The sequence below is a fragment of the Oncorhynchus keta genome, chromosome 22, assembly GCF_023373465.1.
Source record: "Oncorhynchus keta strain PuntledgeMale-10-30-2019 chromosome 22, Oket_V2, whole genome shotgun sequence".
Lineage (NCBI taxonomy): Eukaryota > Metazoa > Chordata > Actinopteri > Salmoniformes > Salmonidae > Oncorhynchus > Oncorhynchus keta.
The window spans coordinates 35,734,383-35,754,737 of NC_068442.1; the positions used below are offsets into that span (position 1 = coordinate 35,734,383).

General features: G+C 41.8%; 2 protein-coding genes and 1 non-coding gene across 11 annotated transcripts in view; 2 read left to right on the forward strand and 1 right to left on the reverse strand.

The window, feature by feature from the left end:
- Positions 1-11,311, reverse strand: part of LOC118378472 (hyaluronan and proteoglycan link protein 4-like) — a 45,793-nt gene extending 34,482 nt beyond the window's left edge. Inside the window, exons 1-2 of the mRNA XM_052475098.1 lie at positions 11,073-11,311; positions 6,088-6,208 (exon numbers count right to left, since the gene is read on the reverse strand). Coding sequence (XP_052331058.1) covers positions 6,088-6,208; positions 11,073-11,075 — 124 coding nt within the window. The 5' untranslated portion in view covers positions 11,076-11,311. The remainder of the gene's footprint in view (positions 1-6,087; positions 6,209-11,072) is intronic.
- A 409-nt stretch (positions 11,312-11,720) lies between these two features.
- Positions 11,721-11,793, forward strand: trnaa-agc (transfer RNA alanine (anticodon AGC)). Its single transcript has one exon. It is a non-coding gene; the product is annotated as a tRNA-Ala (tRNA).
- A 1,573-nt stretch (positions 11,794-13,366) lies between these two features.
- On the forward strand, positions 13,367-18,435 carry LOC118366715 (putative nuclease HARBI1). Of its 9 annotated transcripts, XM_052475101.1 has the most exons (11): positions 13,369-13,767; positions 14,669-14,739; positions 14,827-15,002; positions 15,093-15,154; positions 15,237-15,334; positions 15,406-15,689; positions 15,769-15,804; positions 15,903-16,458; positions 16,528-16,643; positions 17,801-17,912; positions 18,007-18,435. In XM_052475101.1, the coding sequence occupies exons 8-11, from the start codon at positions 15,987-15,989 to the stop codon at positions 18,375-18,377; spliced, it is 1,071 nt and encodes a 356-aa protein (XP_052331061.1). In that variant the 5' UTR covers positions 13,369-13,767; positions 14,669-14,739; positions 14,827-15,002; positions 15,093-15,154; positions 15,237-15,334; positions 15,406-15,689; positions 15,769-15,804; positions 15,903-15,986; the 3' UTR covers positions 18,378-18,435. The 9 variants fall into 9 exon arrangements, 8 of the variants coding, with proteins under 8 accessions (XP_052331061.1, XP_052331062.1, XP_052331059.1 ...); XM_052475102.1 differs by having other exon boundaries at positions 15,406-15,804; XM_052475099.1 differs by having other exon boundaries at positions 15,769-16,458.
- Positions 18,436-20,355: the final 1,920 nt, after the last annotated feature.

Genomic DNA, 20,355 nt, shown 5'->3' on the forward strand with positions numbered 1-20,355 from the left:
GGATCTGCCCTAACACAGGAATAGTGTCACCAGTGTATGAAGTAAGGCGGATGGACGTGGGCTGAAGAGGGCACTCAGCACTTTCAGTTTTTCTTTGTAGAGTCTCTCTGGAACCAGAGATACAGACGCTCCAGTGTCCAGCTGCATTTTTACTGGTTTTCCCACTAACTCCATGCTGAGATAGATTCCATATTTTAGTTGTTGAGCTGTGTACACTGTGAACAGTTCCACTACTGTTTCAGTTGTACCTTCCTCTTCTTGTGCTGTGTCTGACACTTACTGCTCTCTTGCTGTGCGTTTCGAGGCTTTACACTCTCTGACTTTCACTGTGCTGATGATTATCTCTGTAGCATCTGTTTCAACTTGGCTTAGACCTTTGAGATGTGGGCTGCTTTGTTCTTGTGTAACCTTGAGGACAGGACTGAGAAAAGTGTGACCTTTGTGAGCCTTTTTCACCACGTGCATCACTGACCTGTTGAACACCTTTCTGACGTTCTGCATGTCCCGATAGCTCAATAGTATCCCTGTGGGCAAGCTCGAGTCCAAGTGCTATATCACAGGCTTTCTTAAAGGTCAGGTCCTTCTCTGACAGAAGCCTTCTGTGATATGCTTCACCTGTGAGACCACATACAAACTTGTCTCGGAGAGCATCATCAAGAAATTGTGCAAACTCACATGTACTTGCGAGCCTTTTCAAAGCAAGGATGTAGTCAGCCAAGGTTTCCCCTTGACTCTGGTGACGTTGGTAAAATCTGAAACGTTCTGCAATGAGAATTGGCTTAGGCTTGAAATCCCTTGAAAGAGTTTCAGTCAGTTCTGAATAGTTCAATTCCACTGCTTTTATTGGTTCAATGAGACCTTTCAGCAATCCATACTCAGTTGGACCCAAAACACTGAGAAGGTGTTTTGTGTCTGCTTCTTTTCATCTTTGATTTCATTTGCAGCCAGCCAACACTCAAAACGCTCCAAATAGGAATCAAAATCCTCTTTTGTAGCCTCAAACTCTGGTACTCGACCAATGGTTGCCATTTTCACAGTTAATTGTTCAGTTTCCTTATTCCTTGTATTCCTTAATTTTCATCTAATTCTTCACTTCAGAAGTTTCTGCAATTACTTCATTCACTGCAGTCATTTGTAATAATGTACACACCGTGTTACGTTCCTTCTTCCTTTTTTTTCTTGACATTATTTCTCCACTGAGATCGCCTAATTTCAATAGGTTCAATGACAGTTATTTTTTATTTAACCACCAGAGGGCAGTGTCGCTATTCTGGACTCCAATAGTCTTGCTACTTGGCAGCTCCTGAATACTGTACTAGCAGTGCTAGCAGTGCTTAGGCTACTCTACTGTCGAAAGAAAATAAAAAATAACTGACGAATTACATAATTATTTTGAGTTTCATTACTCATGTGCCCTGAACAACTACAAAGTTAACTTCCTACAAAACAGGTGGGGGAAAAGGGTACCTAAGTATGGTTCTCAATCAGAGACAACGATAGACAGCTGTCCCTGATTGAAAACCATACCAGGCCACAAAACATAGAAAAAAGGACATAGAATGCCCACCCTAGTCACACCCTGGCCTAACCAAAATAGAGAATAAAAAGCCTCTCTATGGCCAGGGCGTGACAACCAAGGAAAATATTAAAATTACAAAGTTATAATTTTCCTAATATAGCTTTCAGATATTTTAATATCTGCTCAATTAGTCTTCGAATTAATGAATTATTATTTACCTCACGTTAGTCTCATTACAAACGTCGTAAATTGTTGGTTATCTGCACGAACCCAGTCTTCACTATGAGTCATCCATACATCAATTGTCTTAAAATCATTTATTTACTATCTACGTAATTCACAGAAATGCATAACACAAACAAACAAAGTAGATGGTTACAAAGAAATTATAACGGATGTGCCCTAGTGGGCTAAACCGGCATGGCGGCTTGTTAGACAAAAGGGGAGTGGGAGTCAGCTGAGAAGTCACTACAGAGTTGATAATTATAACAATTTAAATGCTAATTCTTTGCACATGAACGCTCACTCATTCGGGAACAATTGCAATCAATCTATATATTTACGCTCAGTGTGTCGTCGGGATCTCTGTTGAGAAGTTTGTTTCTGTTGGAGAGTCTGTCCGCCCTCTCTCTCTCTCTGTCGTGGTTAGAATGGATAGTTCAGAGTGACATTCATTCATGTCGTTATAGGATAGATAGCGGTTGTCGGTCTTCGCGTTCAATGATACCAAATTCGTAGCTGCAGACTAGTAATTAATATCAAAGACTTGTTCTTATTCTGTCGGTATCGATAGTCTAAGAGTTTAACCACGTGGGATGGTTAAAAGTTCAGCAGTCTGGTCTCAAACCTTGGCCCTCTCGTTATCAAGGTGGTCTGCAACCTTTATCTATCTCATAATTGAGGTAAGCTCGGTCTCCTCTCAAACCTTAGCCCTCTCGTTATCGAGATAAGCTGGTCTGGTGATAGAAAACCCGGGTGGGGGTTTTATTTGGAAGAGCAGAAAAGGGCCTGTCCCAGGATGCCAGATTATAACTGTGCTCATGGGTGGTCCTCTGATTTAGTTCAATCCAAAGGGAATTGGAGTTTCCTTCATTAAACAGTCCAAAATCACATTACACAATTTCACCAACAGTATCATCCTCACTCATTCATCTTATACAACAATTAGATGTAAGCCTCATATCTGAGGCTATTGTATAAACAGCGTTATGGTAATGTGGCCGTATTGTCTCCCATGAGTTTCACAAAATTGTACCAAACGGACCAGTTCGTAGCTGGATTCTTCACCGATATTTTATACGTTGGATGGTGCTCGCGGTGTCTGTTAAGGGAATTTCTATCAATGATGACTAATTATGTATACATTTCAATCAGGACTGACTAATCAGAATACTATTATGTTACTGAATATGTACTAATCAGAATACTATTATGTTACTGTATATGTACTAATCAGAATACTATTATGTTACTGTATATGTATGAATTTGCTTTTTAATCCTAGTACTGAATATAATGTGTGTAAATATAATCAAGAATTAGAACAAAGACTGTCTGTTCCTTGGTAGAAATGAATGAACTATATCGCCAGACTGGCTAGAATGCTTATCTACACAGGATGACCTTGGCTCTAGGCGAGGTGGGAAGGCTTGAGAACTATAGAGCCTTTCTACCAGTGTCAAGAAGAGGCGGAACATTTAGAAAACGCTGACGCCATTTTCAGTTCATAACCTGTGGTAAAATGTGTAAGGAGCAGTACTCTCGTGAATAAAATCTGCTGTTTGACTTTAAGACTGGGCTCTGTCCATTTTTATAAAATAAGGGTCATACAAATCCTTATGAATTGACAGTGTTTAATTTTGATTGGGTATTAAAACAGAGGAATTTAATTCCTGCAACAGTGTCCAAAGAGGGCAACGTCATGACAAGTGTGTGCAAATGTAGAAGAGTAGGGAGGTAGGCAATAAATAGGCCATAGAGGCGAAATAATTACAATTTAGCATTAATACTGGACTGATAGATGTGCAGATGATGATGTGCAAGTAGAAACAGTGGGGTGAAAAAGAGTAAGAGGGTAAGTAATAATATGGGGATGAGGTAGTTGGGTATGCTATTTACAGATTGGCTGTTGTGACGACCCACTCTGTCTGCCGATTCTTTCTCTTTGCTCTTGTTTTCCTTAATAGGATGTCGATGGGCGGAGCCGGGAGGGTCATCAGCGAAATGGGACACACCTGGGCTCGGGTGTGTCCCAGGATAAATGCACCTCTTCACCATTCATTGAGGAGACTCTCTCCATGCAGACACTGATAGATTTTGGGTTGTGGCATTTTTGTTTGTTTGTTTGTTTGTTTGTTTGTTTGTTTGTTTGTTTGTTTGTTTGTTTTGGTTTGCTTGGGCACCTTGCAAATTAATTACTTAATTAAAAATCATACAATGTGATTTTCTGGATTTTTGTTTTAGATTCCGTCTCTCACAGTTGAAGTATACCTATGATAATAATGACAGACCTCTACATGCTTTGTAAGTAGGAAAACCTGCAAAATCGTCCGTGTATCAAATACTTGTTCTCCCCACTGTACGTTAAATCTAAGCCTACGGCTGTGGCATTTTTGTGGCTGTTTTTGTTTGTTTGCGTTGGCACCTTTCAACACCCCTCATTATCACATTAATGCATGCCACCACTCACTTATACTACTGATTACTGACTACACACACCATTGTTAATTGTCTTTAGTTAATAAATATATTTTGTTATTCCTTAGCTCCACGTTGTCTCCCTTTTTGTTATGAACTTTGAACCGGTTCGTGACACTGTGTACAGGTACAGTGATCGGTAAGCTGCTCACAGCTGATGCTTAAAGTTAGAGAGGGAGATATAAGACTCCAGCTTCAGTGATTTTTGCAATTCATTCCAGTCATTGGCAGCGGAGAACTGGAAGGAAAGGCAGCCAAAGGAAGCGTTGGCTTTGGGGATGACCAGTGCAATATACCTGCTGGAGAGCGTGCTACGGTTGGGTGTTGCTATGGTGACCAGTGAGCTGAGATAAGGCAGGGCTTTACCTAGCAAAGACTTATAGATTACATGGGGCCAGTGAGTTTGGCAATGGATATGTAGTGAGGGCAAGCCAACGAGAGCATACAGGTGGCAGTGGTGGGTAGCATATGGGGCTTTGGTGACAAAACAGATGGCACTGTGATAGACTGCATCCAGTTTGCTGAGTAGAGTGATGGGGGCTATTTTATAAATGACATCGTCAAAGTTAAGGATCGGTAGAATAGTCCGTTTTATTAGGCTATGTTTGGCGGCAAGAGTGAAGGAGGCTTTGTTGCAAAATAGGACGCCAATTAATGATTTAATATTGGATTGGAGATGCTAAATGTGAGTCTGGAAGGAGAATTTACAGTCTAACCAGACACCTAGGTAGTTGTCCACATATTCTTAGTCAGAACCGTCCGGAGTAGTGATGCTAGTCGGACGGGAGGGTACGGGCAGAAATCGGTTGAAGAGTATGCACTTAGATTTACTAACATTTAAAAGCAGTTGGAGGCCCCGGAAGGAGTGTATGGCGCTGAAGCTCGTTTGGAGGTTTGTTAGCACAGTGTCCAATGACGGGCCAGATGTATACAGAATGGTGTTGTCTACGTAGAGGTGGATCAGATAATTACCAGCAGCAAGAGCGACATCAATGATGTATACAGAGAAAAGAGTCGGCCCGAGAATTGAACCCTGTGGCACCCCCAGAGACTTCCAGAGGTCCGGACAACAGGCCCTTCGATTTGACACACAGAACTCTATCTGAGAAGTGGTTAGTGAACCAGGCGAGGCAGGCATTTGAGAAGCCAAGGCTATTGAGTCAGAACGCCACAGGATGTTTTTGTGCTGGTCAAGGGCAGTCAAGTCTGGAGTGAACCAAGGGCTATATCTGTTCTTAGTTCTACATTTTTTTAATGGGGCATGCTTATTTAAGATTGAGAGGAAAGCACCTTTGAAGAGCAACCAGGCTTCCTCTACTGACGGGATGAGGTCAATATCCTTCCAGGATACCCGGACCAGGTTGATTAGAAAGGCCTGCTCGCTAAAGTGTTTTAGAGAGCATTTGACAGTGATGAGGGGTGGCCGGTAGACCGCGGACCCATTACGCAAGCAGGCAATGAGGCAGTGATCACTGAGATCCTGGTTGAAGACAGCAGAGGTATATTTAGAGGGCAAGTTGGTCAGGATATCTATGAGGGTGCCCATGGCTACGGATTTAGGGTTGTACCTGGTAGGTTCCTTGATAATTTGTGTGAGATTGAGAGCATCTAGTTTAGATTGTAGGACGGCCAGGGTGTTAAACTGGGACATGCTTAGATTACCTAACAGTACGAACTCTGAATATAGATGGGGGGGCGATCAATTCACATATGGTGTCCAGGGCATAGCTGGGGGCTGAAGGGGGTCTATAACAAGTGGCAACGGTTAGAGACTTGCTTCTGGAAAGATGGATTTTTGTAGCCTACGTACCTCAGAATGTAGTGAAGCAATATGTGTGGGATGGGGATAGAGACAAAGTCAGAGATCTTACCCAGTACATGAACAACTTTCCTCCTTCCCTTCTCAGCATCGGCAGGGAGGGAGGTCACAGAGAGGACAAAGGTTAGGACCACCCAGGTCACTGTCCCCAGGAACAGAGGCTGTGAGGAGTGCTGCAAGGGAGGCAGGGAGAGAGGGACACATTTGAGTTTGAGTTATGGTGGTGCCCAATGGTGCTGCTAGGCATTCCTAAGGCCTGAAATGGCTAACCTATATAACATGGAGGATGGACCAACTCCTATCTTGTTTAGGACATGACTAATGAGCAATTCTGCAACTGAACATCATGTGCTATATTATGCAGTGGTAAGAGAGTGCATTACACCATGTGATATAGCAATTCAGGAATAGGGCTTCTAACGTCACCGGACTTGGCACTAAATTATAACCCACGGAGAAAGAGCGAGGTGATGAAGCTGCTCAATAAAGTAATTCAGAAATGGTATTACACAATTAGTTAGTCCAATTGGTTTGACCAAGGGGGCATTTAAGTCTGTATGTAGGTTAAGGTTGGAATATGGTGAAGTATTAGTTCAACTTCATTGTACAGTAGAACACATACAGTACCCGTAAAAAGTTTGGACACACCTACTCATTCAAGGGTTTTAATTTGTACTATTTTCTACATTGTAGAATAATAAAGACATCAAAACTATGAAATATTGGAATTATGTAGAAAACAAAAAAGTGTTAAACTCAAAAAAATATATATATTTAGATTCTTCAAAGTAGCCACCCTTTTGCCTTGATGACAGCTTTGCACACTCTTGGCATTCTCTCAACCAGTTTCACCTGGAATGCTTTCTCAACTGTCTTGAGTTCCCACATATACTGAGCACTTGTTGGCTGCTTTTCCTTCACTCTGCGGTCCAACTCATCCCAAACCATCTCAATTGGGTTGAGGTCAGGTGATTGTGGAGGCCAGGTCATCTGATGCAGCACTCCATCACTCTCCTTCTTGGTCAAATAGCCCTTACACAGCCTAGAGGTGTGTTGGGTCATTGTTCTGTTGAAAACAAATGATTATCCCACTAAGTGCATACCAGATGGGATGGCGTATCGCTGCAGAATGCTGTGGTAGCCATGCTGGTTTAGTGTGCCTTGAATTCTAAATACTTCACTGACAGTGTAACCAGCAAAGCACCCCAACACCATCACACCTCCTCCATGCTTCACGGTGGGAACCACACATGCGGAGATCATCCATTCACCTACTCTGCGTCTCACAAATTTGGACTCATCATACCAAAGGACAGATTTCCACCAGTCTAATGTCCATTGCTTGTGTTTCTTGACCCAAGCAAGTCTCTTCTTATTATTGGTGTTCTCTAGTAGTGGTTTCTTTTCAGCAATTCAACCAAGAAGGCCTGATTCAAGCAGTCTCCTCTGAACAGCAGAAATGCCTTCTGGAATGTGAACTTTTATGTGCCTTAATAACAGACTTGTATGTCATCTGTAAATACAAATAAAATTGTTAAATTACGAGCCTAGTTGGTTTAGCCGTGGAAAAAAAGAGCAACCTCCCCACTAGCCATGATTGGCTGCGACAATGAGTAGGCTGGACATGCCGAGAAATGAGTTCGGATTGGAATTCCATATAGCACGCTTCTGTCTATTTAAGCTGGTCTGTATGTGTAGCTAATCCTGTCTAACACTGATTCATGCAGGGTAGTAATGTCATGAGTTGGGATTATGGTTCATTGCTTAGCTAGCTAGTTAGCTACATGTCTTAACAAAAGACTCCACTATGGAAGTGTCCATTTCAATAGAATGTCACTGCGACAAATGTTGATAGACCTAGCTGGTAAATTCGCTTTGGCTATCTACTCCGATTTCAGAGCACTCTTGTCTGAGTGTGCTAGAGTGCAGAATAACTTGACAAATTTACAAACTGTAAACACCCATTGAATATGGCCGGTGTCAGTAAATGTTGGCAAAAAAGCCTAAATTGTTGCCAGCAGCACAGTTGCAGTCACCAACGCTCTGGATAACATAAAAACAGCCAAACCACTATTCTAGGGTGAGTAAAACGGTCAGTGAGCTGTTCTCTCATTTGCGTCTGGAAGTAGATAGCAAGCTAGCCAACATTAGCCAATTAGCTTGGGTGCTTGACTGCTGTTGTTAGGACAGAACTCGGATAAACCCTTAGAGATGTGTGGGGCTAATGCTTAACAGGGTGTGAACGATGCTGAAAGGGTGGAGACAAAGAAGAGCCCTCCAGCAGGTACCAAAACATTCAAAGGCCATTTTCTAAAAAGTAAGGTTACAATTTTGACAACTTTCAAAGCAGAATTACTTTCCCATTGTCCCTCAAATGCAGCGTATGCAATTCCATTTTGTAGCTCTGTGTCTCTGCTTTTATCCAATAAACACAAGTTCAGATTTTGCTACATAAGACCGAATCAAGGTGGTTGGTCACATTTGGGCAGCAATTTCTGAGGCTGGTAAATCTAATGAATTTATCCTCTGCAGCAAAAGTAACTCTGGGTTGTCCTTTCCTGTGGTGGTCCTCACGAGAGCCAATTTCATCATAGCATTTGAAATGTTCATTCTTCACTGACCTTCATGTCTTAAAGTAATGATGGACTGTCATTTCTCTTTGCTTATTTGAGCTGTTCTTGCCATTATATGGACTTGGTATTTTACCGAATAGGGCTATCTTCTGTATACCAACGCTATCTTGTCACAACACTACTGATTGGTTCCAACGCATTAAGCAGGGAAGAAATTACACAAATTAACTTTTAAAAACTTTTAACCTTTTCCTTGAAATTCATTCCAGGTGACTACATCATGAAGCTGGTTAAGATAATGCCAAGAGTGTGCAAAGCTGTCATCAAGGCAAAGGGTGGCTACTTTGAAGATTTTCAAATATAAAATATATTTTGATTTGTTTCACACGTTTTTGGTTACTACATAATTCCATGTGTGTTATACGGTGACTGAGTTCACCAGGAAGTGCATAGGAGATGTTGTACCCACTGTGACTATTAAAACCTCCCAAAAAAGAAACCGTGGATGGATGGCAGCATTGGCGCAAAACTGAAAGCGCAAACCACTGCATTTAACCATGACAAGGGGACTGGGAATATGGTCAAATACAAAAAGTGTAGTTGTACCCTACGTAAGGCAATCAAACAGGAAAAGCGTCAATACTGAGACAAAGTAGAGTTGCAATTCAACAGCTCATGCACAATCATTTTTTTGGCAGGGTCTACAGACAATCACATACTACAAAGGAAAACCAGCCACGTCGCGGACACCAACGTTTTGCTTCCAGTCAAGCTAAATACATTCTTTGCCCGCTTTGAGGATAACACAGTTCCACCAATGTGGCCTGCTACCAAGGACTGTGGGCTCTCCTTCTCCGTGGCTGACGCGAATAAGACATTTAAGCGTGTTGACCCTCACAAGGCTGCCGGCCCAGGCGACATCCCTAGCCGAGTCCTCCGAGCATGCGCAGACCAGCTGGCTGGAGTGTTTACGAACATATTCAATCTCTCCCTATCCCAGTCTGATGTCTCCACATGCTTCAAGATGTCCACCATTGTTCCTGTACCCAAGAAAGCAAAAGTTACTGAACTACATGACTATCGCCCTGTAGCACTCACTTCTGTCATCATGAAGTGCTTTGAGAGGCTAGTTAAGGATCATTTAGCCTCTACCTTACCTGACACCCTAGACCCACTTCAATTTGCTTACCGCCCCAATATATCCACAGACGATGCAATCGCCATCGCACTGCATAGTGCCCTATCCCATCTGGATAATAGGAATACAAATGCAAGAATTCTGTTCATTGACTTTAGTGCAGCATTCAACACCATAGTACCCTCCAAGCTCATCATTAAGCTCGGGGCCCTGGGTCTGAACCCCGCCTTGTGCAACTAGGTCCTGGACTTCCTGACGGCCACCCCCAGGTGGTAAAGACAAGAAACAACAACTCCACCTCAGTAGGCTGAAGAAATTTGGCTTGGCCCTTAAACCCCTCACAAACGTTTATAGATGCACAATTGAGAGCATCCTGTCGGGCTGTATCACCGCCTGGTACAGCAACTGCACCGCCCGCAACCGCAGAGCACCCGATGTCACAGGAAGGTCAAAAAGATCATCAAGAACATCAACCACCCGAACCACGGCCTGTTCTCCCCGCTATCATTCAGAAGGCGAGGTCAGTACAGGTGCATCAAATGGGACCGAGAGACTGAAAAATAGCTTCTATCTTAAGGTCATCAGACTGTTAAATAGCCATCACTAGCCGGCTTCCACCCGGTTACGCAACCCTGCACCTTAGGCTGCTGCCCTATATACATAGACTTTGAATCACTGGCCACTTTAATAATGGAACACTACTCACTTGCGCTAGGAAGCATTTCGCATCTGTATGTGAACAATAAAATTGTATTTTATTTTAACACAAGCATTTCGCTACATCCACAATAACATCTGCTAAAAATGTGTCTGTGACCAATACAATTTTATTTTATTCATAGTTTTGAGGTCTTCACTATTATTATACAATGTATAAAATAGTCAAAATAAAGAAAAACCCTGGAATGAGTAGGTGTGTCCAAACTTTTGACTGGTACTGTGTATGGATACAATGTCATACAGAGCCTCCAATGTTTAGAGGTTAAAAAAGTAAACAATAATATAATGAATGTAATAAAGAGTTGTTATTGCAGCAGAATACATTCCTTTTTAGGCACCTCTGCAATATTATACATTTTAATTGTCTATATAGATAGACTATAACAGGAACATGCAAATATGCTGCTGACCACATTGTGAACAAATAACCCGACATGCGCCACTCCAGTCTCCTTCTCTCCTCCTCATCATGCACTGTACTGCAATAGTAGGCTACAGTACTGTAGCAACTCTTCAAGGTTACTGCAGGCTACAGTAATATCCCATGCAGTTATAAAAAAGACCGCATGATGCGCAGACACAGAGGCAACCCATCCCCCCACTTACCATTATTATCTCTTCAAGAATACTGCGTCTGTCTGAAGATATATATGCCGTATGTCGTTTGCTCCAGCTGGGCTTTTAATGATATGGTGCAGTACTTGACTCATCCTCTCTCTCTCTATCCTGCAGTTAGCTTGCGGTCTCCTGCCCTATAGCTGTTTCATTTTGTCAATGCAGGGGAACTGCTGACGCTGGGCAGGACTGGGCTCGTTAGACTGTTCCGCAGTTCACTCATTTTAAGTATAATGATGATAATCACTATCAGAGAGTGGCACAGCAATTCACTGTCCTATCTTACTACAAAGTAGGCTGTCATTCAGGGTACAGTAAGGGAACAACAGTGCTACAATGTTGCATTTTGCTGTCACATTGACATGGTAAATTGTGCCAGCAGGTACACAATTTTTCAGAAATGCAGTGATAGTTACACTCAATCGCCGAAAACTTATTAAACTTAGCCTAGCAATGTTATCCAAAAGCAAACATTGTAATTGTAACTAATGTAATGTTATTAGCTATTTCACCCAATGTGGATTTGTGAGCATGTAGTTATTATAGACTATAATTTAGCAGGATACTAAATACTAACCACTGGTAGGGACAAACTAATTGTGTACTATATGAGCCTACTCTGAGCCAAAATTGCAAGCCGGGGAATTAGCTCAAATGGTAGAGCGCTCGCTTAGCATGCGAGAGGTAGCGGGATCGATGCCCGCATTCTCCAAATCATTTTTCTTCGCCTAAACATTTCAAGAGTGTTCGAGAAAGAAGGCTACTCTTACGATGGTGCTCTTTTCAACTATAAAAGCATTGCTGAGAATGACTACGGAGTTTCTGAAGTCAGGATCACGCCAATTTACACTATAGTAGGAATTGCTTTTGATTGTGCAGCATTTTATTTCTGTCAAGTCTCAGTAGGAGGCCATAAAGAATCCAGTTTACCAGTCAGTGGTGTAGTTCTATTTTTTAAGGTGTATGAACGCAGAAAATTTAAATTATGTCATCAATCAAAGTTTGCACTCTCAGATGTAGCCAATTGAATAGCCAGCCCACCATTATATAATATGCATAAAATGCATACTCCAATCGCAACGTCTGCCTATTCCCACAATCTAATGTAATATTTTTAATAACGTCAAACACCATATTGGGCATAGGCTACCTCATTTCAAAATATGCCATCATCACTGTCAATAGTGAATGATAATTATTCAAGTTTTACAAGTGAAACGTCCAAACTGCATCTCCATGCCAATCGTTTGATTGATCTCAATCAGTTTCATGGTCATTTATATTTTCTTGAATGACTGTTTCCTGAGTTAAGTAGTACTAGCATATCCTACCATTGGCACGCTCTGCTGTGTTTTGGTGCATCCCACTTTTCAGTTTCAGCTAACCATCCTAAAATCTCATGAGAAATTAACAGTTTTTTGTGTAACAGTAACGTTATAGGCCTACTATGCTATGATATTATATTAGATTCTCCATTCGTTTGTATTTTATTTTGTATTCCTCTTGTGTTACTATTTTATTTATATTATTCTTTTTAAACTCTGTATCGTTGGGAAGGGCATGTAAGTAAGCATTTCACGGTAAAGTAGTCTAACGGTTTTATTTGATTTAAAATGCAAATTAATCATGATGTGATCTTGCGAAACATTGATTCAGCTTTAATCTAACTTTACTAAACAAGTAACATTCTGAGAGGTGATAATATTGTATTTGTAATAATAAGTAATGAGTATGACTATTAGGTGTAGGCAACAGATGTTGATGAGATGTCATTTTGTGCCAGGATCGCTTATTGATGTTAAAGAAGTTGAACCAACATGTGGCTGAAGGATGGCTCTGCCATTCGGCCAGTTCTAGAACAAACAAAATCATTTGCAGTAGCTATTTGTAGGCCATAGCCTAATGTAAATACAAATACATATGACTTGCCTTGTTTGCGAGGAGAGCCTTATTTATGAATAGGCCTTTCATTGTGTAGCTAAGCTTACACACTGTATCATAAATACATTTTGATTTGATTAGCTTGAACACGTGGTTACAATATAGCATATTACAGAATAAAAGTAGTGAAAATAAATCATTACTACATAGAATTGCAGGAAATTAAAACAGCCATAAAAATCAAGCTTTTGACGAAGTGTATTCACACATATCAATAAACTATAACCTAAATGCATTATTACCTTTAACTTGACCATTTTCAATTGCCCACCCTGAAATACCAAGCTAGAGGGCCCTGTGTCTCAACCAATAGCCAATGTAGGATAAACATCCCAAGCAGGGCTACAGCAACTTCCAGAGAGGGGGCCTGTTGCACAAAAGTAGAATTAAGACATCCGGGATAAATGACTAAACTGAGCTCAATGAAGCCAAAACATGTGCGTCCAGGCTTAATTGGTTGCACAAAGACCAAGCCAGGATGAGCAGACACGGATTCATTAAGCCAGGTGAAACCAATCCTGGATAGGTGCGCGCTCACGGCTCACTCAAATAGACCCCGCCACAGATCACAGATTAACTGATTTACCATGGCAACTAGAGCCGCGTACTTTTCCCCGTCGGAAGCACAAATCCTCATGGAGGCATACGAGGAGGTAAAAGATATAATTAAGAAGAAAGGCAACACCGCCACAGTGATAAAGCAAAGAGAAAAAGCGTGGCAAAGTATTGCAGACCGCCTGAATGCGTAAGTAGTGCACAATTACACACTCACCGCTCCGCTGAAACATCACAATTACAATTCAAATATTTAATTCACATCTCCAAAAACGCAGTTGTACTGTAATTATGAAACGGTTACATTTTTAATTGAAATGCACTGCAGATATGAGTGAAATTGTGTAAAGTAAGTCCATCACACTGTATAAAGCTATGATAAATTATTATTAAAGCCTTACATTATTATTTAACGTTACTACGCTCAGTACGGTTTAATCTTAGCCGTTGTACTCTGCTTCTTATGTTGTCCACCGTTTTTTTTTGTGTTTCTCCTGCTTTCATTAATGTAAAGCTGCTTTGACAGAATGAAACAATTGTGAAAAGTGCTATATAAATAAAATTTAATTGAATAAATAGATGAGCTATAATAATAATCACTTTAATTTATATAGCGCCTTTCAAAGGACCCAAGGTCGGTTGCTCACTGCACTGCAAAAATGTCTTTCTTACTTAGTATTTTTGTCTTGTTTTCAGTAAAAAAAAAATATCTAAAAAACATCTTGAATATTTTATTGAGCAAAATTACCTAGGAAAATAAGCAAAAAAATCTGCCAGTGAAACGAGAACTTTTCTAAAATTAAGTGTTTATGGAAAAAGTAAACTTATTTCAAGATAATTTTTATTATATTGACAGATTTTTTATTTGCTTGTTTTAAGCACACATTTACTTAAAGTTTATATTTTTTGTCTAAACTATACTTATTTTGCTAGGTCATTTAGCAAATCAAGAAAATACATCTTTATTTAAGTTTTTTTTAAAAAATATTTTTACTGAAAACAAGACAAAAATACCAAGTAATTTTTTGCAGTGTGACTCCATTAAATGTGTGTGTGTGTGTGTGTGTGTGTGTGTGTGTGTGTGTGTGTAGATTAAACATGAACGGGCCAAAACGGACATGGCAGCAGGTCAAAATCAAATACAAGAACATTCTGCAGAATGGTATGGTCCCTGACTAATATTTAACAAAGCACAAGCATATATTGTACCCAGAAGGTGCCTGCTCACACATTGTCTGTACTGTTTTAGCAGTGAAAAAGAATACCCACAGACAAGGCACGGGTGGTGGGTCACCAAAGGCTGACCTTACCCCAGCAGAGGACATGGCCTTGGAGCTAAATAAAGGCAGGCCCGTCTTAGAGGGGATCCCTGGGGGAAAGAGACGAGCATAGGTTCCTCCCAAGATGCCACCCGCTTCATTCAAGGTATGTCCTTCCATCTCTACATGGGATACAACCACATTCATATTGAATCAATTTGGACTGTCTGACTTTGGTTTACCTATTGCCTTGCAGTGTCTGGCAGCACTGTGTTCCTGTTAGAGCCACCAGCACAAGCACCAGACGATGCTGATCCAGTGAGTACTCCATCAAAGGCATACTGTAGGCCTGGCATGTCTTGTCTACTAGCTTCAATATGAATCCGATTAAATGTGATAGGGTGAAGGCCCCAGTGCAGCAGCAACAGCACATGATGGAGACGATGATGATGAGGAGGAGACCATCTCTCTGGATTCCAGAAGGCATGAGGTATCATGGTAAGACTGTGAAAGTACTATTTACTCTACAATGGTGAGGAGTCCTCATCAAAATCTAATTTCTTTTACAGGACCCAGATGCTATACAGTGGGAAAACCAGCCTGGCAACATAGTGCGTATTAATAAAAGGACACCACATCCTGCCAAATTCCAGCTGCGCTAATTGTATTGTGTTCACAGAGCTCACAAGCTATCAGAAAGTTGTATGGCAACCACCTCCGGCGCCAAATAGAACTGGCAGACATAGACATTCAGTACAAGAAGAAAAAGATGGAAAATCTTGCACTGGAGTCCGAAATAAAAAAGAGGACAATTAGGAAACTGGACCTTGAAATAAAAAAACTTGAGAGGGAGGTGAGATATGCCTTCAATGTACACTGTATGCTAACTGTAACACAAATGTATTAATCATTATTTGTATTTCCTCCCCCAGCTCCAAGAAGATGCCACAGCTCAAAATAAAAATTAGGTATATTCTCGTAAAGTCAAGTGAGCCATGACATATGAGCTCTTATTGTGAGCACACAGGACGGTGGCATCTTTCTAAGGTTTTTTTTATTTTCCCAGCAATCAGTACAACCAAGTCATCGTTATAAGGCATCGCCCTCTTTTGCCCACCCCCCCCAGCACCAGGTGTGGCCACTAGCCTATATGAAGGCCCAAAATTGTGTGTTCCTTTCTGCTCTGACAATGGCATGCCCATTCGTGCGAGATGTGGTGGATGAAGAAGCACTTGTGCTGAGGAGAGCCTTCAGGCGAGAAAGGGTCTTCAGGGACCGGTTGGACCCACTGGCCTTCCCTGACGACCATCTATATGAAAGATACAGGTTTTCTGCAGATGGCATCAGGTATCTATGCAGACTACTGGGTCCCAGGATTAAGCACCGCACTGCACGGAGCCATGCACTGAGTGTGGAGCAAATGGTTTGTGTGGCCTTGCACTTTTTTGCTAGTGGAGCCTTCCTGTACTCAGTGGGGGATGCAGAACAGCTGAACAAGGCCACAATTTGCCGCACAATAAGGAGTGTGTGTCTGGCTATCAAAGCATTAGCAGATGTCTTCATCTCCTTCCCTGGCCACAGAAGACTCTGTGACATCAAAGAGGAGTTCTATAGGATTGCAGGTAAGAGGATCTACAAATTACAGGACAACTGTTAACACATAGTAGGATACTCATTACTTTGTGTGACAGGTTTCCCCAATGTCATTGGTGCAGTGGACTGCACACACATAAGGATAAAAGCCCCCTCAGGTGCCCATGAGGCCGATTTTGTGAATAGGAAATCCTTTCACAGCATTAATGTTCAGGTGAACATAACTTTTTGGGCTATACTCGGCCTTGTCTCAGGATGGTAAGTTGGTGGTTGAAGATATCCCTCTAGTGGTGTGGGGGCTGTGCTTTGGCAAAGTGGGTGGGGTTATATCCTTCCTGTTTGGCCCTGTCCGGGGGTGTCCTCGGATGGGGCCACAGTGTCTCCTGACCCCTCCTGTCTCAGCCTCCAGTATTTATGCTGCAGTAGTTTATGTGTCGGGGGGCTAGGGTCAGTTTGTTATATCTGGAGTACTTCTCCTGTCCTATTCGGTGTCCTGTGTGAATCTAAGTGTGCGTTCTCTAATTCTCTCCTTCTCTCTTTCTTTCTCTCTCTCGGAGGACCTGAGCCCTAGGACCATGCCCCAGGACTACCTGACATGATGACTCCTTGCTGTCCCCAGTCCACCTGGCCATGCTGCTGCTCCAGTTTCAACTGGCCTGGGCCCTAGGACCATGTCCCAGGACTACCTGACATGAGGACTCCTTGCTGTCCCCAGTCCACCTGGCCATGCTCCTGCTCCAGTTTCAACTGTTCTGCCTTACTATTATTCAACCATGCTGGTCATTTATGAACATTTGAACATCTTGGCCACGTTCTGTTATAATCTCCACCCGGCACAGCCAGAAGAGGACTGGCCACCCCACATATGCTCTCTCTAATTCTCTCTTTCTTTCTCTCTCTCGGAGGACCTGAGCCCTAGGACCGTGCCCCAGGACTACCTGACACAATGCCCCAGTCCACCTGACTGTGCTGCTGCTCCAGTTTCAACTGTTCTGCCTTATTATTATTCGACCATGCTGGTCATTTATGAACATTTGAACATCTTGGTCATGTTCTGTTATAATCTCTACCCGGCACAGCCAGAAGAGGACTGGCCACCCCACATAGCCCGGTTCCTCTCTAGGTTTCTTCCTAGGTTTTGGCCTTTCTAGGGAGTTTTTCCTAGCCACCGTGCTTTTACACCTGCATTGTTTGCTGTTTGGGGTTTTAGGCTGGGTTTCTGTACAGCACTTTGAGATATCAGCTGATGTACGAAGGGCTATATAAATAAATTTGATTTGATTTGATTTTTGATATTGTCCATTGACGAACACTCTGCATTGCCAGTGATGTGCATTGATTGGTGTAATATTCCTCATCTTATGATTTCAGATGGTCTGCAATGCTGACTGTGTGATCAGCAATGTTGTGGCAAAATGGCCTGGCTCAGTCCATGACTCCAGAATCTTTCGGGCCTCTGAAATCTATCAGTGCCTATCACAAGGTAAGCCACACAACCCCTATTTATAACCATCATGGCTGTGTCAAGAATATCACTGTGTTTATGATGTAGTAATAATGAGATTTTGTGTTGACAGGTGAATTCTCTGGTGTGTTGCTGGGAGACAGGGGGTATGGCTGCCAGCCTTTTCTCCTGACACCTTTCACAGACCCCCAGGAAGCACAGCAGGCCTACAACCATGCCCATGCCAGGACCAGGGCCAGAGTTGAAATGACCTTTGGCCTCCTGAAGGCACGCTTTCACTGCCTTCACAAATTAAGGGTCAGCCCTGTTAGGGCATGTGATATTACTGTGGCTTGTGCTGTCCTCCACAATGTGGCCTGCCTGAGGAAGGAGAGGGCCCCCAGAGTGCCACCAGCCATGGACTGGGACAATCCGGCAATCTTCCCTGATGACGACAGTGGTCGGCTGCTGAGGGACCAATATGTGTTGAATTATTTTAGTTAGTATGTGTGCTTTCAATTTTGGTTAAATATGTCCTGCGGTGGCAGAGGAATTTGGGTTTTTTGGGTTCGTTTTTTACGAATTTGGCCTCTTATGATGTTTGTGCGGTATACTGTGTGTAATACAAGGCTGCAGGGAGGCTACTGCATCCATTCATTTGTCTGTTCAGTTGATGTGTATGGATTTGTCCTGCATTTATTTTAGTGTGCAGACATGCAGGGTGTGTTATATACAGACCTTTGAATGTGTATGTATCATTTTGTATAATATGCTTGGATTCTGTGCTTTCCATCTTGTAGAGTCACTGTGACTTCAGTTTCGAAAGGAGCTGATGGTTTACCTGCTTTGTTTTGTCCTTATTCAATAAAGGAACATAATGTTACACATTGTGTTTTTATATTCATATGGAATGTGTATTTGTTTATATGACAGAGTACTAGGGCCACACTGAAGAAAAAGGATAAAGTCATAAATTTATGAGGCTGGTTCTTTCTGCAGAAAAGCTACATATTGTTTTTACAGTTTTGATACTTATGACAATGTGATACTTAATATTCTGGCACATCAGCATGTCTTTGTTTATGAAACCATACTGAAGTACAATTTCACGAAATGCCCCGCATCTGTCATTTTAACAACTGTCCTCCTTTAAAACAACTGGTTACAATATTATGACTTGTCTTTTTTTTCCCTCTGTGGCCCTAATATTCTATCATTTTATATATAGTCTATGGGAAACTGTAAATTATCTAATGCTAGCAACATCTAAAAATCATTTTTTATCCAAAATCATTGAAATTAATGATCACAAACGTTTAAATAATGACAGTGGGTCTAGTTATATGTGATAACAATGTATAGTGAGCAGTGAAATAACTATTGGTTTCCATTTGTGGTGACTGCTGACTGACATTAGGGATGAGATTAAATAGATCCTGGAATTTAGCCTGGTCTGGAGCAGGCTAGCTCCACAGAATAAATCTCCATGGTAATTTATACCATAACATATCCTCCTGCCCCCTATCCATCTTTAGTGCAACCGGATTACGGATCAATTGAGCCAGGATCACCAAGATATCCTGGCTTAATCCCTTATCCTAGTTTTGTGCAACAGGCCCAGGATCAGGCTCCTTGGGCTTTTGTCACGCCCTGGTCTTAGTATTTTATGTTTTCTTTATTATTTTGGTCAGGCCAGGGTGTGACATGGGTTATTTATGTGGTGTGTTTTTGTCTTGGGGTTTTTGTAGGTAATGGGATTGTGGTATAGTAGAGTTGTCTAGGTAAGTCTATGGTTGCCTAGAGTGGTTCTCAATCAGAGGCAGGTGTTTATCGTTGTCTCTGATTGGGAACCATATTTAGGCAGCCATATTCTTTGAGTGTTTCGTGGGTGATTGTTCCTGTCTCTGTGTTTGTTTGCACCAAATAAGGCTGTTTCTTGTTACGTTTATTTGTTTTTGTATTGTTCGTTATTATCTTTAAAAAAGATGTATAAAGATAATCACGCTGTATTTTGTCCTCCTCTCTTTCGACACAAGAAAACCGTAACAGCTTTGCAGTGGCCACTCTGGTTTGAGTTTCCTCGGCAGAACTGTGTCGCTGTAACCAAGTGGTCACATATCCTTCTGGGTTCTACTGCTCAAAAGGGGTCCATGAAGTTTTATGAACACCCAGGCAGACACAGTGAATATAGATATTTTTTCAGCATTCTGATTGGCCAAAGTGATCAAGCCTTTGACGTGCTTCAACAGTGCACACACGCAGCCATTTGTTCTTCATCATTCTCGCCACTGCCAGAGAATAGACAGGGAAGAAACCACCATTTAACTACCTCTAGACGGCTATACATATTTATTTGGATTTTCATTCTATTGTTTTTCATGGAATACATGTATTCTCAAATTGAAAAGAATTGAGGGAGTGCTGCTCCTCCGTGCTCCAGCAGCACTACACCCCTGCAGCTTACATCATCTGACCATCATGC